At 37.4% G+C, this 17,989-nt stretch overlaps 1 protein-coding gene across 1 annotated transcript; it reads left to right on the top strand.

Annotated features, from left to right (window-relative positions):
- The first annotated feature begins 1,944 nt into the window (after window positions 1-1,944).
- LOC138314946 (coiled-coil domain-containing protein 63-like) lies at window positions 1,945-7,912 on the top strand. The gene is made up of 9 exons (XM_069255601.1): window positions 1,945-2,091; window positions 2,898-3,056; window positions 3,398-3,707; window positions 4,457-4,672; window positions 5,268-5,421; window positions 5,659-5,948; window positions 6,397-6,648; window positions 7,123-7,238; window positions 7,629-7,912. Exons 2-9 carry the CDS (start codon window positions 2,899-2,901, stop codon window positions 7,804-7,806), a joined length of 1,674 nt encoding a protein of 557 aa, XP_069111702.1. The 5' UTR covers window positions 1,945-2,091; window position 2,898; the 3' UTR covers window positions 7,807-7,912.
- Window positions 7,913-17,989: the final 10,077 nt, after the last annotated feature.

Below are 17,989 nucleotides of genomic sequence, written 5' to 3'. Positions count from 1 at the left end.
AAACATAATGGAGAAACATTTGGTTGCCATGGTTTATGGAAACAAAATGGAGGAACATTTGGTTGCCATGGTTTATGGAAACATAATGGAGGAACATTTGGTTGTCATGGTTTATGGAAACATAATGGAGGTACGTTTAGTTGCTATATTTTATGGAAACATAATGGAGGAACATTTGGTTGCCATGGTTTATGGAAACAAAATGGAGGAACATTTGGTTGCCATGGTTTATGGAAACAAAATGGAGGAACATTTGGTTGCCATGGTTTATGGAAACACAATGGAGGAACATTTGGTTGCCATGGTTTATGAAAACATAATGGAGGAGCATTTGATTGCCATGGTTTGAAATAAAAAGTAAGACATTGACTTACTTTTCTAGCTCCCACTACTTCTACAAAGCATGCAGTATTTCCACTACTGGTATGAAATATAGATTCCTATATTCCCCTGCATTCACATCATTCTCCCCATCATCTTTAAAATCAATACTGACCACTTGTACATAAATCTGGAAGAATTAATTTCTATCTGTTTTGCAATATATGCTATTTAAGAATCTTGAAATGTTACAAAAGTAAAGGCAACACACGCAGGAACCAATTTTAATGCCTCTTGAATCGCGGCACTAAGATACTGTATTATGATTTTCTTGACAATTTTTTTTGACAAAGCGCGCACAGGAATGTATTTTCTTTACAACGCGCGCACAAATTTATATTTTTGGCAACACGTGCAAAAGTATATATTTTCTTGACAAAGCCCGCACAAGTATATATTTTTGGCAACGCGCGCGCTAGTATATATTTTCTTGAAAAAGAGCGCACAGGTATTATTTTCTTGACAACACGCGCTCAGGTATATATAATTAAAATAAAGCGCGCACATGTATATATTTTATTTACAAATCGCTCCGACATGTATATATTTTACTGACAAATCGCGCACATGTATATACTTTGTTGACAAATTGTGCACATGTATGCATTTTGTTGACAAATTGCGCACATGTATGCATTTTGTTGATAAATTGCGCACAGGTACAAACCGCGCACGGGTATATATCTTGTTGACAAAACGTGCACAGATATATATCATGTTGACAAACCGCGCACATGTATACATTTTGTTAACAAATTGCGCACAGGTATATATCTTGTTGACAAACCGCTCACAGGTATATATTTTGTTGACAAACCGCGCACATTTAAGCATTAAACTGTCTTCTTATGGCATCTATGGTCTATATAGATGCCAGAGCTTTGCTGACAATCTTCATAGTGCGCGCTAGCCCATTATGAAATGATTGTCTGCAAAGCTCTGGCATCTATATAGACCATAGATTCCATAGGAAGATAGTTTAATGCTTATATACTTACATTATCAACTCATTTTAGGGTTTCTGTATTAACATTGTTTAAGCTAGACCAGGAAACCCGTTTGTCAACAACGACTTAATCCACGAGATGGAACAGCCATTTTGACGGTGATCATTCGACGTCACCACGTCAACATTAGTGTCAGTTGTACAGACATATACTTCACTTTGCCTTGATTAGTTTATATAGTAGAAGTGATAAGTAATTGTAAATATAAAATGTATATCTTGTTGACAAACCGCGCACAGGTAAAAGGGAATTACTCAATAGTATGCATTGTACGTTTTACTCAGATAAGGAAATATTGCACTTATTATATGTAACTGCACTCTTACATTGTTTTCCTTTATTCATATTACTTTTCATAGTGTTGTTGAAAATCTGTAGGACCTAGAAATCAATAATGAATAGACATGAGTTATCCGCAGAACGTATTGAAAAAAAGTACTACTTTATTGCTAATTCATTGTTTTTGAATTATTCAGGCAACAAAACAATGCTAGTGTACGCTAAATAATGTAGTTGCGTTCCCTTCACAATAGATCGACGTCATAATTGAATCTGAGACAAACAGTGACGTCATGCATTCTATGACGTCATGTAAACATTGTCGCCCTAGAAACGGTAGCATGACATCCACATCCTCTTGGACGATGGAAGCCAACAAGGAACACTGATAACTTATACAGAAGGAAATTTACAAAATCAAGAGGTACGTTACTAAGTATTATACAACACGAGTCACATCGGATTTTATCCTTCAAATCTATAAATTTATACCGATATACATAAAACTGCCAGTTTCATCTGCTGTACGTAGTTGGTAGGATGGTGGACACAAAGCTGGATAGATGGACAGGAGTTTGACTCTCTGTCAATAAGAATGCAGCTAATAGTATAAACATACACTGCTTAACCTGTACGTCTTTTACATCAATGTTTTGTAAAATCCTTTAAAAAAGCATTGGTGTCACGTAACTTTTATTATTGGGCAAAAAATATGTCTGTTTAGGGTTACATTGACAAAACAAATAGGGTCGGTATATAGATCGGGATGTTGTTTCTTTTTCACTCTAAATTAATGGTCGGAACCGTAGTCTGAGATCGAAATCGCAACTTTTAATATTTATTTTTTATAGTAAAGTGGAAAACAATTAGGGACGAGGGTTAAAAAATTAGGGTCGGTCGGGTAACCCTAAACAGACATTTTTTAACCTTATATTATGCTACACAACCGCATATATAAAATGAGTTGGCATATACAGAACCACAGTATACAATATAAAAAGCGCTAATATCATATCAGCTAACCATTGACGTAAGAGTTAAGAGAATAGGCTATTACACATTTACTGACATACTTCTGTCCAATATAACGAAAGGTATTATCATTTGTAAAGATGAACATTTACGGAGCGATTTTTATTACACGTATTTGCAATGATCCGTAAAGGTTCTGAATGTGGAAAAATCTGAGTACCCGATCTTGTTGGTGTGTCTTTTCTCTGACAACATTAGGATGAGGAAGGGTACGGTTCAAACAGATTCCAATGAGGAACTGGGGGAGGAGGCAGCACAGACCATGGAGTTAGCCAAACTACAGCGACAGCTCCGGGTGATGGAGGGTGACCGGCGGGCCTACGCTGAGGAGTCCAACAACATTCTGAGGAAGAAAATGTGAGCATCCTCTAAAATATGTTTTTTGTCTTAGCTTGAAACATAATTTGGTACAATCTAGCGTTCGGAGGTCCGGATCCTATTACAATATCAAAAAACGTGAAAATGACAAAGTATTTTACGCATCAGCGTTTAAATGTTAGTTTTAAAACAGATATTGTAATCGATTGAGTAATTTTGAGCACAGGGACAAGGGACGGAACAATAAAACAGTTACATAAATATTATAGTAGACCATATATAGGTGTATGTATACTGTTCGTAAAAAAAATCATGCCAGGTCCCTGTAATTCTAAATTATCTTGCCTTAATATGTAAAGTAACGTAAAATTCAATTTCAGGTCGGAAAAAGAAGCCCTTGTGTCCGAAAATGAGGAAATTCGCACAGTATTACGTCTCTCTCAGAGCGAGAAAAACGAAACAAAGGACACTGAAAACACCAATCGATTAATGGAATTACTAGACAATCTAGATTCCTTCAATACTCAAGCGGAGCAAGAAGTAAAGAGGATCGCGGAACTTGATGCTGAGGTTGCACGTGTAGAAGAAGAAATTACAAAGCATCGACGCTCGCAAGGAGGAAACACAGAACAGCTAATTGAGACGAATATACAGAAGAAAATTAGAGTGAAGGAAAATAGACTGGATAAGGTCAGTAGCTCATTTACAAGAATTTGCCAAAGGTTACTCAGTTGAAAGTTTTCGACAACGACACAGGGTCAGTTCGCGAATTGTCAATCATGCTGAACACAAGCCATACCATGATAGTGCAATGTCGACAATTCTACAAATGGTTCAAAGTATTATTAAATACGGATCAAAACTAAACTGCGAACCTACCATGATCGTGCAATGTAAAATATTCTATTGGAAAATGTTGATCACACAATGTTGAAGATGTTTGCGAAAACAATCACGATGCTCGCACGATGTCGACGATATTTCAGCAAACATACGTTTTCTTCCTATATTTTAAGGATGTCTACTCAATCTTATGATGATCGCAAAATGTCGACAATGATAACTCAAAACCTACGATGATCCTGCAAAATCACCGACGTTTACGCAAAAATTCATAATATCATCGATGGTAACGAAATAACGACGAAGCAAACGCAAAACTAGATCCACTTTCACGCAGCGTCCGCACGGTACCAAACAGTAGCTCTAATATTGACTACACTTAAAATCGATGCTCGCTTTACATGTAAAAATAATCAAATACATTCATACATCCAGTTACGTGCAGGCTTAACGCCCAGAGAACATAGGTAACTATCCAAAATGCATGCATGCATGCGTTATATTTTGTTCTTGCTTTTTGTATAAAAAGTATGTAAGCAAAGAACTGGCGCATGTTTTCGCTTAAACTCATAAAAAAACCATACGATTCTTCGTAGGCCATGGTCAAGTTCAACCAGCAGCTTGCTGTCAACGCCAATCTACGTCAGGAGATCGACCACCTTCGTCAGGAACGATCAGTGTTTGACGGACTCTTCAAAAAGCTCACCAATAACCTCAGCGACATCAAAACACAAATGGATGAGGTCATCGCAGAGGCTGCGCGCGCATACGAAGAGCGAGATGAGGCACAGAACAAGATGATTGCTCTGAAGGTAAGCATGGTGATAAGTATACCAGTTCACGTGTGATTGTGTATCATACAGAAAAAAATATGCGCGACTACGCCACTGACATTTCGGATTCAAAGACAAAGGTCAAAAGTCAAGTTTCTGGAACTAAAAAAAGATAGAATTTGTTTCCCTCTTAGCCTATTTACCAAACCTGCTTTCTTTTGATTGCACTCGACGTCCGAAGATTTGAATGCTAAGGCCACTTTACCAAAATAACGTTCGTTTCCGTGCGCTGCTCTGTATTGTTGAACTTTTAGCATAGTTGGGTAATGCAAGCCTTTCTTGTATAAATTAATCTGGATTGTTACAGGATTGTTACAGACGAAGTTTTTTGTGGAATCCTCTTCTTATAGTCGCTATCGCACTCTTTGATAATGCTACAGTACCTTGACTTGTTTCGGTTATAATTATGCATGTACTGAAATCGTCATTGCATATAACGATATAATCTGCCTCGGAATAATGGAACCCCGTTCCCACCGCCACCATCGAGTTCCCATGTCGAACAAGTGAAAATTCTACCTCCACTACCTACATGTTTGTGATCAATTACAACGTCTGATTTTATGTCGAATAGGAGCGAAGCGAAAAAGACATGGCACAACACGAGGTCGAAATGAAGGACCTTCAACGTATCATCAACCATGACAACAAACTAAAGCAGTTCCTCGCCTTCAAGGCGCACGACCGCGCGGAGTACAAAGAAGAGGAAGAGGCCAAAAAGAACAAAAGTAAGTCACAGTTGTTCCCTCTTCTTTTATTTCTTCTGCGTTATTGGTGATACGATAGATAATCATGAAGTAAATGGCGGCCCCAACAATTAATTCAAGCAATAAAAGCATGGACAATAAATTTGTTTGCTTGGAAACTAGCCAATTGAATTAGAATAAGCATAATGTTTTCTTATTGGCGTCTGGTGGTACATTATTTTAAAATAAAAGTTGAATACTCCATGTTTTTGCTTGCAGATGCCCGGGACAAAGACACGGATGCCGAACATGAGCAGATCAACGTGTACGAAGAAGCGTTCGACCGCATCAAAGAGGCTACGAAAAAAGAAGACATTTCAGTCATCGTCGACGATTTCATCGCCCGCGAAGACGAAAACTTCGCGCTGTTCAACTACGTTAATGAGCTCAACGAGGAAGTAGAGGGACTAGCCGAGGAGATCCGATTAACGAAAGCTGAGATGGCACAGTTTGAGGAAGATGATATCCGAATGATGGAGTGCAACAAGACAACATTACAGGATCTCCAGGTACTTAGATGTTATACATTTTGTGGCGAAGGTCAAGGAGAGAAGCAAAGTTATGTCTGTTAACTGGCTATATCGTTGTCGCCTTTGTATCATAGTCTTCTGACCTGGAATACTATATGCAAGGACCTAGCCGAGCCAAAATCTATAACAATTCAAAGAATATATGCTCTGATTTTTCACTATTTTCATTGCCTAATACATGGACACGTGACGTTCAATACATAGAATATTAATTCTGTGAACACTGAGTCAATATTCCTTGGTTTACTTCATTACACAAACATTGCATTCTTCAGGGTACCGTTCTTTGACCAACGCTTTTCTTATAATTTCTTTGCACATCAGAGGTTTTTGAAGAAACGACATATCTGATATAAAAATAAAGGACCTTTGTGGAGGTCCATATGGTGATACTGATATATATTGTATGACTTAAATCCCTTTATAGGCGAGGTCTGCCCGTGTGACTGCCGAAACCGAGGCTGCTCAGAAGAAGATTGACGTCATCAAGGGCGTGCTCGATCAGCTACGGAGTGGGGTGGCGACACTGTTTGAGACTATCCACTGTGACTCGAGTACTATCAAGTCGATGTTGGGGAGCGATGAGGAGATCACAGACAAAAACATCCTAAACTACATGGGTATCATGGAACAGAGGACAATGGAGATGTTACAGTTACAACAATTTCTACATCTCAAGGTAGGTCAGAACACGGGGTCCACGTCAGGGAAATCTCCTACCCTCGGGCCATTTTAACAGTTGTTCCGCATTGCAATAGCGTAAAGTCAATTCCTATAAAATGTAGATATTGCCTTTTAAGATCGAAATTGCGAAAAATGTAACGGTGGATGATAACAAGAACCACCAGTTTTAGCGATCTTACGATAGTGCCGTCACGATTTTGCGATTTCGACATGAGATGTTTAAGGATTGCAAGAAATACCTTTAGCTAATTAACTATCGCTCTTGTTCGATCAAAGCTTATACATATTTGGTTGTTATACAAATCAATAATTACACAGTCCGGTCTCAAAACCAAAAATGATTTTATATACACTCCACCCAAAGCTTATTGAGCAATTTTACACGCATTTCGTTGCAAGATAGCGATCATTCAATATCGTTGATTGTGCGTCATTAATGCATTGATGCTTTATTTTTTCCAATTCAAAGCAAAATCCACCGAAGCCGGAGAAGAAGGACAAGAAAGGCCAGGAAGCTCCTCCAATCACCCAGTTTATCCGTACCGACATTCCTCCCCCGATCTCTATACAGACACCCGCCTCTGCGTGAGTACATAAATGTGTTTACATTAGTGTCTCCCATTTTATCAACGTTCAAGCCTAAATTGGTTTAGTCCACAAGTTCTCCTTTGGCAAGCATTACAAAATATGAAATAAGAATGTAACGTTATTTTGCTTTCCTTAACCTGTGCGATACTTTCCCGTGACCATACAATAACTAAGGCAATGTTAGATGTAGTCAGGAGCATTGGGCTTTGTCTCTTATATAGTCTTTAGTATAAGGTTTGCTTTCGCATACATTTTCACTTTGTAACTACTGTAATTGGCAGAATATTCTAAAATACACTTAGCGGAAAAAGCATGTTTGTCAATGATGTGAAATTTTAAAATCGTTAACGCTCTCTGATGTCATTTGCACATTCGTTATTTTTTCAGTGATGACGATGACGTGTCGGATATAATGAATGGCCATGATGAAGTCGATATTCGACCTTTGACCCACGAGGAACTCCGCGCCATGGCAAAACGAAGCATCACCAAGAAGCTTAAGGCAGCCAACAGCAGTGCAAGGGCCAATAATATACGGATGAGCAAGTCGCCCCGCCCACCGTAATGTTGGCTCCACCTATCAGGTGGATGTCCTCCTTCCTAACTTGATATTGACTATTCTATGCTGAACAAATATACTTTCTCAAATAAAAGGAGAGAAAAACAACTTGTTCATTTGTTTTGTGCTTTCATGTGTGCACAGAGCTAAAAGCGCATTTAAGTCTTAATTGTGAGTAACAATATGATGTTATCTATTTTAAGCTAAAAAGTAATTATCACAAAGATAAGAAACAGTTCTGTCATCGACGTCAAAATAAATGATGTAAAAGATACAATATATATTTCTAGTGTGAGGCCAGTTCTAGTTCGATTCTGGTAGTATGTTTCTTACTTCTTTCAAACACAGGTGCATAATGTACCAAGGTGTAATCAAAGCTCTCCTAAATCCTGATTGTCCTTCCCTTATGTTTGCACTGACGCAAATGTTAAAGATGCTTCACCGCTGACAAATGGTATTTTTTCACTATTAAAAACAGCAGTTGGCGATTTAGTATTTGTCTTCAGTTACAAAAGTTACTTACTTTACATCATTACCACCATTGAAAAGTTTGAGCTTCTAATTTTACTTTAAGTTAAAAATATAAAAAATAATTAATTGCGTCCCGAAAAAATTCCGTTGCACTATATCCTATATGGAATGAAATACTGATTGCGCATGCACCAAAGACAAAATAAAGTATTTTATATGATTTTTTTGTGTGTTAATTAGATCTATTTACACGATTAAACACCAATTATTATTCAAATGATAAATGTCTTTTATGCTCTGTCGGCGGTGGAGCATCTTTAAAGGTGTTACTTCACTTCCATCTATGTCGGTCTGTTTGTCCTCCCCGTATGTTACTTCACGTACACCTATATCTGTCTGTCCTTCCCATATCTAACTTCACTTACATCCATGTCTGTCTGTCTGTCCTTCCCATATGTTACATCACTTACATCTATGTCTGTCTGTCTGTCCTTCCCATATGTTACTTCACTTACATCTATGTCTGTCTGTCTGTCCTTCCCATATCTTACTTCACTTACATCTGTCTGTCTGTCTGTCCTTCCCATATCTCACTTCACTTACATCTATGTCTGTCTGTCTGTCCTTCCCGTATGTTACATCAATTTCATCTATGTCTGTCTGTCTGTCCTTCCCATATGTTACTTCACTTACATCTGTGTCTGTCTGTCTGTCCGTCTGTCCTTCCCATATCTTACTTCACTTACACCTGTCTGTCTGTCTGTCCTTCCCATATCTCACTTCACTTACATCTATGTCTGTCTGTCTGTCCTTCCCGTATGTTACATCAATTTCATCTATGTCTGTCTGTCTGTCCTTCCCATATGTTACTTCACTTACATCTATGTCTGTCTGTCTGTCTGTCCTTCCCATATCTTACTTCACTTACATCTGTCTGTCTGTCCTTCCCATATCTCACTTCACTTACATCTATGTCTGTCTGTCTGTCCGTCTGTCCTTCCCATATGTTACTTCACTTACATCTGTGTATGTCTGTCTGTCTGTCCTTCCCATATCTCACTTCACTTACATCTATGTCTGTCTGTCTGTCCTTCCCATATGCTACTTCACTTACATCTATGTCTGTCTGTCTGTCCTTCCCATATGTTACTTCACTTACATCTGTGTATGTCTGTCTGTCTGTCCTTCCCATATCTCACTTCACTTACATCTATGTCTGTCTGTCTGTCCTTCCCATATGTTACTTCACTTACATCTATGTCTGTCTGTCTGTCCTTCCCATATCTTACTTCACTTACATCTGTCTGTCTGTCCTTCCCATATCTCACTTCACTTACATCTATGTCTGTCTGTCTGTCCTTCCCATATGTTACTTCACTTACATCTGTGTATGTCTGTCTGTCTGTCCTTCCCATATCTCACTTCACTTACATCTATGTCTGTCTGTCTGTCCTTCCCATATGCTACTTCACTTACATCTATGTCTGTCTGTCTGCCCTTCTCATATGTTACTTCACTTACATCTAAGTCTGTCTGTTTCCTTTGTTGGTGGGTGAATCGAAAGCCCCTAATACATAATTCTAGGTGACTTCTCATAGGATACACATACATGAAGCGATCGTTTCCCTGGGAGTCCCGTTTTTTCTTTCTTTTTTTTTGTGTAGTATGAGGGACTAGTTGACAGTGAGCTTGAAATATGATAACAGATGCTGAAGATAGCTGAGAGAGGGGAGTAATGGTGTGGAATGTGCCGGTGTAACGTTGAAAATGGACCTTCGTTGAAAATTGACCTCGGGTCATTTTTCAACGTTGAAAACGGACCCCGAATGCCGGTGAAAATTGAACATGCCGTTGAAAATTGACAGGGTCTAGGGTCAATTCTCAACGGCAGGTCTGTTGAAAAATGACTGTTGAAAAATGACTTTGGCAAACTCTCAACGGATGGTCTCTTGAAAATGACCTTAGTGCATTCACATATGTGGCTGTTGCACAAACATAATTCTCGAATTCTGTTATCGCCATTCCTAATATAAGCCCCCCTTCTGTGCTGGTATCTAAATTACGTAATCACCGCGATTTGAATTGAAATTTTGTATTGTTATCATCTTTGTGTTTTGTGTTTTGTGTTGTTGTGTTATGTTGTTATGTTGTGTGTTATTGGTGTGTTGTGTTGTTGTTGGATGCTGTGTGGCTGTGTTTTGTATGGTGTTGTGTTGTGTTTTTGTTGTGTGGTTGTGATGTGTGTTGTGTTGTTGTGTGATATGTTATATATGTGATGTTGTGTTGTGTGATGTTGTGTTGTGGTTTTGTGAGGTGTGTGGTTGTGTTGTGTGTTGTTGTCGTGTGTTGTGTTGTGGTTGTGTTGTGTATTGTAGTGTTGTGTGATGTGTTGTTGTGTGATGTTGTGTTGTGTGGTGTTGGTGTCGTGTGTTGTGTTGTTGTTGTGTTTTGTTGCTGTTGGGTGGTGTTGTATTGTTGTTGCGTGGTTGTGTTTTGTGGTGTGGTTGTGTTGTGTGTTGTGGTGTGGTTGTGTTGTGTGTTGTGGTGTGGTTGTGTTGTGTGTTGTTCTATTGTGTGATGTTTTGTTGTGTGATGTTTTGTTGTGATGTTGTGTTGTGTTGTAGTGTGGTGTTTTCGCGTGTTGTGTGTTGTGTTTTGTTGTGTTGTTGTCAGGTGGTGTTGTGTTGTTGCTGCGTGGTTGTGTGTTGTGTTGTGGTGTGGTTATGTTGTGGTTGTGTTGTGTGTAGTGTGATATTGTGTGTGATGTGTTGTGTGTTGTTGTGTTGTGTTATGTTATGTTGTGTGATGTTGGGGTGTTTTGTTTTGTGTTGTTGTGTTGTGTGTTGTTGTGTTGTGTGGTGTTGGTGTCGTATGTTGTGTTGTTGTTGTGTTTTGTTGCTGTTGGGTGGTGTTGTATTGTTGTTGCGTGGTTGTGTTTTGTGGTGTGGTTGTGTTGTGTGTTGTGGTGTGGTTGTGTTGTGTGTTGTTCTATTGTGTGATGTTTTGTTGTGTGATGTTTTGTTGTGATGTTGTGTTGTGTTGTAGTGTGGTGTTTTCGCGTGTTGTGTGTTGTGTTGTTGTCAGGTGGTGTTGTGTTGTTGCTGCGTGGTTGTGTGTTGTGTTGTGGTGTGGTTGTGTTGTGGTTGTGTTGTGTGTAGTGTGATATTGTGTGTGATGTGTTGTGTGTTGTTGTGTTGTGTTATGTTATGTTGTGTGATGTTGGGGTGTTTTGTTTTGTGTTGTTGTGTTGTGTGTTGTTGTGTTGTGTGGTTTTGTTGTACAAAAGATGTTATGTATCAATAGGATTAGACATCAGGCATAGCCTATCTTAGTCTTCTCCTGAGAAGGGTCACTTTTCAACGGGGTCCATTTTCAACGGGTCGGTGTGAAAAGTGCGCTATAGTTCAGTTTTCAACGGTTTTCGGGGTCATTTTTCAACATTTGAAAAATGACCCGAGGTCGGTTTTCAACGGGGGTCCATTTTCAACGTTACACAGGAAAGAGGGTGTCTGAGGAATAGAAAAAATGCAGTGGTATGATGTGTAATGTATAGACTATTTTGAAAATATCACTGAGTATTTATCATCACTGCTGTTAAATATCATACAATACCTGTATAATCAACATAAATTTCCTTAGAAATGGTTATGCAAAAGCACAAAATAATTTATATTCCGAATTCACCTACAATACTAAAAGTGTCCAGAAATGCAGGGACGGGAATCCCGATTTTCAGTTTTTCATTGGATTTTATATACTGACTCATTGCATTTTTACAACTAAGATTGATATGTCAGATAATGACACAAAAACTTTTTTGTGTAGTAAATTTAAACAAAACTATAAGGAAGAAACGTATCTTTCAAGTAAGGATTTTGAATTAAGAAAATCAATTGCTCGCAAACTGCGAATTAGCAACCACAATTTAGAAATCGAGGCGGGTAGGGTAAAAAAGATTCCCCGTCCTCTGCGGTTATTCAAATTTTGTAATGAAATTGAGGACGAAACCCACTTCATTTTTAAGTATTCCGTTAACTCTAAAGCGAGAACAATTTTCTTTCATAGTCATAAAGATGTAATTAACCACCATCTAACAGATTTTGAAAATTTGATACGACTCTTGTCTTCTAATGATCTAAAACTTCTACAGGATTTAGGCCTCTTTGTTAACTTTGGTAAAGTCATTTGAACTGAGGAAAGCTGGCTTGATGAATGTTTAAGTTGTTGTTTTGATCTACTGCGTGTTATGTACATGTATGATTTGCTATCGATCCCTTTTTGTATTGATGTAAGGAAGCAATAAAGTTGACTTGAAATAAATTGTAAATTATATAAAAAGCTGAGTCGTACAATTTTTATTGGGACTTCAGCAGGGAATAACATTGCATCCACATTGTTTCAAGCCTGACTATGTGGCCTTAAATGACCTTAGTTGTCGATGGACTGTAAAAAGTGAACTCTGCGGACAGGATTACCCGTTACCTGTCGTCGAGGTCTTTAAATATGCCGTAGGCATCTCTGGCCATTTGAATATTGTTCATATTGTTTGGCGGTTGTGTGTTCTCATAGCAGGTAGGGTTGAACTTCTCTTGCTTGAATTTCCAATGGCTGTTTAGTCTTGACTTAAACTGGTTTAAAGTTTCTGATGATATGACATTTTCAGGTAGAGAGTTCCATTGATTTACTACTCTTTGTGAGAAACTATTTTTCCTGGTGTTAAGTCTAGAACGTCCCTTGACAAGTTTTTTACTATGACCTCTTGTTTGAGTATGACTTCGGGGAAGTAATTTATTTTTATCACATTTGTCTATGTCGTTCAGAATTTTGTATACTTCCACCATATCACTCCTGAGACGTCTGTATTCTAGGGTTGGCAGTCCTAAATCTAGTAGCCGTTCTGGGTAAGATTTGGTTCGAATATTTTTGATGAGTTTTGTTGCACGCCTCTGTACTTTCTCAAGTGTGATTTTATCTTTTTTTTTATATTTGTTGTCCAGACGGTAGATGCATATTCCAGATGTGGTCTCACCATGGCTTTATAAAGGTTACAGAACGATCTATTGTTTAAGTATTTGAAGCTTCTTTTCATCACTCCAAGAATTTGGTTTGCTTTATAAGCTGATGCTTCGATATGTCTTGTGAATTTCAGTTGTTGGTCAATAGTAACGCCTAGATCTTTCTCTTCAGTGACTTGCTGGATTGATGTATTATCCATGATATAGTCCCCAGGAATTTGTTTATTTGTTCCTAAACGTAGGTGTTTACACTTTTTTGAGTTAAATTTCAGCTGCCAGTCGTTGGACAATGACATTAGATTGTTTATGTCACTTTGTAGCTTTTGGTGATCGTTTACATTATTGACAACAGAGAAAAGTTTTGTGTCATCAGCAAAAAGTCTAACAGCGTTTTCAACAGCCTCTGGTAGGTCATTGATGTATACTAGGAATAGGATGGGTCCTATCACACTGCCCTGAGGGATTCCACTTGTTACCGAAGACCAGTCAGAATTTCCGCCATTTAATACCACTCGTTGTTTTCTGTCAGTTAGAAAGTCTCACTGTAGTGCAACTAGTGTTACAGACCGATATTCAGCTCAAGTATTAATTAGATATCCTACCTTGTATTAAGATCGTGATTTTACGCAAAGTACTCCTATTTATCATACAATTGTGACACTTACATACAGCTTGATGCGAGTTCCTAGCAAAAACTTCAAGTTTTCATCTGAATCTTGCTTATTATCCAAGATATTCACAAAATATGACTGATATACAAATTATTAGATTCATATGTATCAATTTGATATGCGCTTTGCCATATTTGATGAAGAATAAAGAGTGTTTGACCCATTGTTTACATCGTTGTGTCAGCCTTTGCGCAACGGTTTTGATCGATGATATTGCGAAAAAGTGTACGGTTTGGAGTTTGAGATTGCAACGGTTTGGTATTATTTATATGATGGCATTTCCATGCGTAATATCATCCAACCGTAACGTATTAAGCACAGGGATCTGAGAATTAGTTACAGTTTATATAATTATTGACCCGCCAGAGTGCCCATAGACTATTTTAGACGTTTTAAGGACCTAGATAAAAAGAAATCAGTAAAAATCCTATTCTACATTAAACACACATAGTACAATGTAGAATAGGATGTTTACCGATTTTTTATTTAGACCCCTAAAACGTCTAAAATGGTCTTTGGGTACTCTTTATTGCGTATGCGTAACTCTATATACTTAATTATATCGTTTTTATGCCCATCATTACAATGCCTATAAGGTCTCTCAAATCCTTTGATGTGGGACTAAGGAGTTTTTACTTTAGAACACTTTTGAATTTATGAAACTTTTTATCGAATACCTACAAAAACTATTTTGGGAGAATTTTAACGGCAAAATTTGCTGTAAATATGCAATAGAGTCGAACATCTGAACTTGCTTGTCCCGCCGTCCTCGAATCCTAGCGTAACCACACGGATCTTAGAATAAGCTTTAGTTCATTTCAATATGGACCAAAGAGCCCATAGACCATGTTTACACGTTTGAGGGGTCTAGATAAAAATCGGTTAACTCACATTCTACAAAGTACGTATATATTGCGAAAGGTGGAAAGCTCCTCAACACAAAAAAAATCGAAGAAAAATCTACCACGCCTGCGCTTTAGCGGCCAAAAACCATACTTTTAGGAAGTCTTAAGAAACAGATTACTGTCGTTGGAAAGAACGATACTTTTTGCTTTTAAAATCGTATAAAATGGTCCATGGGCACTGTTTTGGATGTACATTGATACAAACTTTATCTAATTATCAAACTCTTGTGGGCGTAACGTCTTGGTTTCTTGATGTCCGTTCATCGTTTTTGAAATGACGTCAGATTGAATTTCGTGCCCGTTAATAGCCGATATTTATATTGTCACTGTACATGTGTACAGTACCTATGTATGGCTATTAAACCGGCAATGTATGATAATTCTCATTATTAACATTGGCAGTTACATGTAGATTTTGGTGTGCTAATTATTTCTTCAGAGTTCAAGAGGTCACATAAACACTGAGTTTAAGTCAATGTGAGAATTCGTTGAATAATATCAATGTATTCTTAAAATTGAAGAAGTATATATATCTTTGTATATTTGGTTTATCGGCAGTCAGATACTGTCATTGTTTAATCGGTTGCTGATTACAACACACCAGAAGAAATTCCCCAAAAATCATCAACTGTTTATCAAATAGTATTCTTACTCTATACAGACGTATAAACGAACGCGTTTTATTATCAAACTTAAAGGCCCACTACCTTTGCGGAGCAAATTTTATAGGTTTCTTAAAAACATTAATAACATAAGAAAATACCTATCGATGGCCTAAGATGAGGTTACAACACCAAACAAATGCAAGATTTCCTAATTTCCTGCGTAATATATGAAAAACTGTGGAGATTCATTTCGCTGTTTTGCCGTCTGGCGCAGTAGTATTCAACTACCGCGCGGTAATTAGGACGTCGGCGGGAAACATAAGACGACCCGCGTTATGAAAATTAACATTTTATTTATTTTAATTATTTTGTTCAGGAGATGATGATGAGTGTAGTATTAACGGTAAGTTAATAACTTTTGCGACTCTACACAATTATCGATCTCGTTTTACATTCCCATTTTAAAAATTAAAAGCCGTTTCGGAAAGGTAGTGAGCCTTTAAGCTTTTTTTCCCCTTTATAACTGGAACGACTAGTGATTTTCACTAGTGTAATTAAGCATTCGTTGTCATATTTTGACATGCATTGGTGTGCGACATAAATTGGTTGTTCTCGCATATCTATCATGGTGCGGATATATGTTAAAACACAGTTAATGATATACATCATGTACATGTATATGTATACATTTCTATTATGGTGTGCTAATTCGCACCAAGTATTTATAAGTATATTTTTTAAGTCCTTGTGCGTGCCATTTGATAAGTTTTGTTTTAATTAAAATAGCCGATGTATGCAAAAATATGACATGAACAAGGTTACTGTATATCAAGCGCATTATGGGATAAACTAGTATACCCATTTCTAGTCTACTACAAAATTAAGATAGCTTACACGTTAAATATTACGTCTAATGAATTTAATTCTAATAATAGTACACAAATTGGTCCATTTTCATGTCACTATCTGAAAGAAAGAAATCCAAACCGTACACTCACTTTTGTTTTAAACTTGTGTCTCAACCGTACACTATTGAAATTCGAAACCGTTGCGACACTAGTCTGACATCGAACACAAATTGTTGAATTTCATATGTATTTTTAACATTATTGTAAACATATTACATACCAATGGAAACGGAAAAGTCTAAAGATTTCCAATATTGAATCACAGTAAAACTATACCTCAATATAAGTCGGCAAATCGAAGCTGAACGAAAAATCTAGCTGTGTTTTCTGTCATGTGTGATATTCAAATGCATTTTTTGAAATATAAGAAAACAGAAAATAATATATTTTTTGGTATGGTTGAAACTTATCATACTCTTCAGCAATCACTACATACCATGAATCATGGTATCATCCGTAACGCCAGCAAATCAGTGATACAAAGCACAGTACCGTGGTCTTCATGTCGCCGAAGCGATACCGGAAACGGATCAAAACATCGTTGCCGTACTAGTTGCACTACAGTGAGTCTTCAATCCATTTTAGTAGATTTCCTGTGATTCCGTATCCTGATAATTTTTTGAGTAGTCTCTGATGAGGTACAGTATCGAAAGCTTTTTGGAAATCTAGGTAGATGATGTCAATATCATTTTTGTTGTCTAGTTCTCCTGTCCAAATATCTACCATTTCTATTAGTTAGGTTGCACATGAATGTCCTTTTCGAAGCCATGTTGGTATTCGCTAAAGAGGTTATTAGTTTCCATGTGATTTACGATGGCATCTCTCACAAGTTTTTCCATGATTTTTGATGTTATTGAAGTGAGGCTAATGGGACGGTAATTTTCAGCTAGATTTTTTTTATCCTTTCTTGTGGATGGCAGTGACGTTAGCCTCTTTCCAAACTTTAGGTACCTTCGCATCATCGATGGATTTTTGAAATATAATTGACAGTGGCTTGGATAAAGTGTCAGCTGTTTCTTTTAATAGTCTTGGATGGATGTTGTCAGGTCCCTGTGTTTTCGTTGGATTGGTATTATTTAGAAGTTTTTTTGACTAGTTCTTCTGTGATATTCAGGGTAGAGAGGTTATTTTCAATGTCCTTCGCTGGAACCTCAGGGATGAATGACAGGTTTTGATAACATAATTATAAATGCGTCAGCGTGAACCATCATGCAATTACTCTGGCACTGGCAATATAAAAATAGCAGTTTATGAAAATAAATTCTTAGTTTGAGAAAAGTTTTATGATTTGGAAAACTTCATTTCCACACAAGACAATGCTAACTCGTCAACACGTCGAAAAAAAAGGAAAAAAAAGAGAACATATTTTCAATAGATGGAAGAGAGAAAAATATATCATAAATACACTTGTGAAAAGCTATCAAAGTTCCCACCTCACTCGATCAACTGTAACTGCTAATCAACAAGAAACAGGGAATACTCTAATTATTTATTGTAACGGCAATGAAAACGAGCAATGAAAAGGTTCTGAATCTCAGTCCATTTGTCCCGCGCTGTTGAGAGATGATTATACAATGTATATGAGATCTATATATCAATTTCCCAATAATTTTT

Source organism: Argopecten irradians, chromosome 2, assembly GCF_041381155.1.
Source record: "Argopecten irradians isolate NY chromosome 2, Ai_NY, whole genome shotgun sequence".
Lineage (NCBI taxonomy): Eukaryota > Metazoa > Mollusca > Bivalvia > Pectinida > Pectinidae > Argopecten > Argopecten irradians.
The sequence above is the reverse complement of the archived record's forward strand: the minus strand, read 5'-3'. Positions and strand labels throughout refer to the sequence as shown.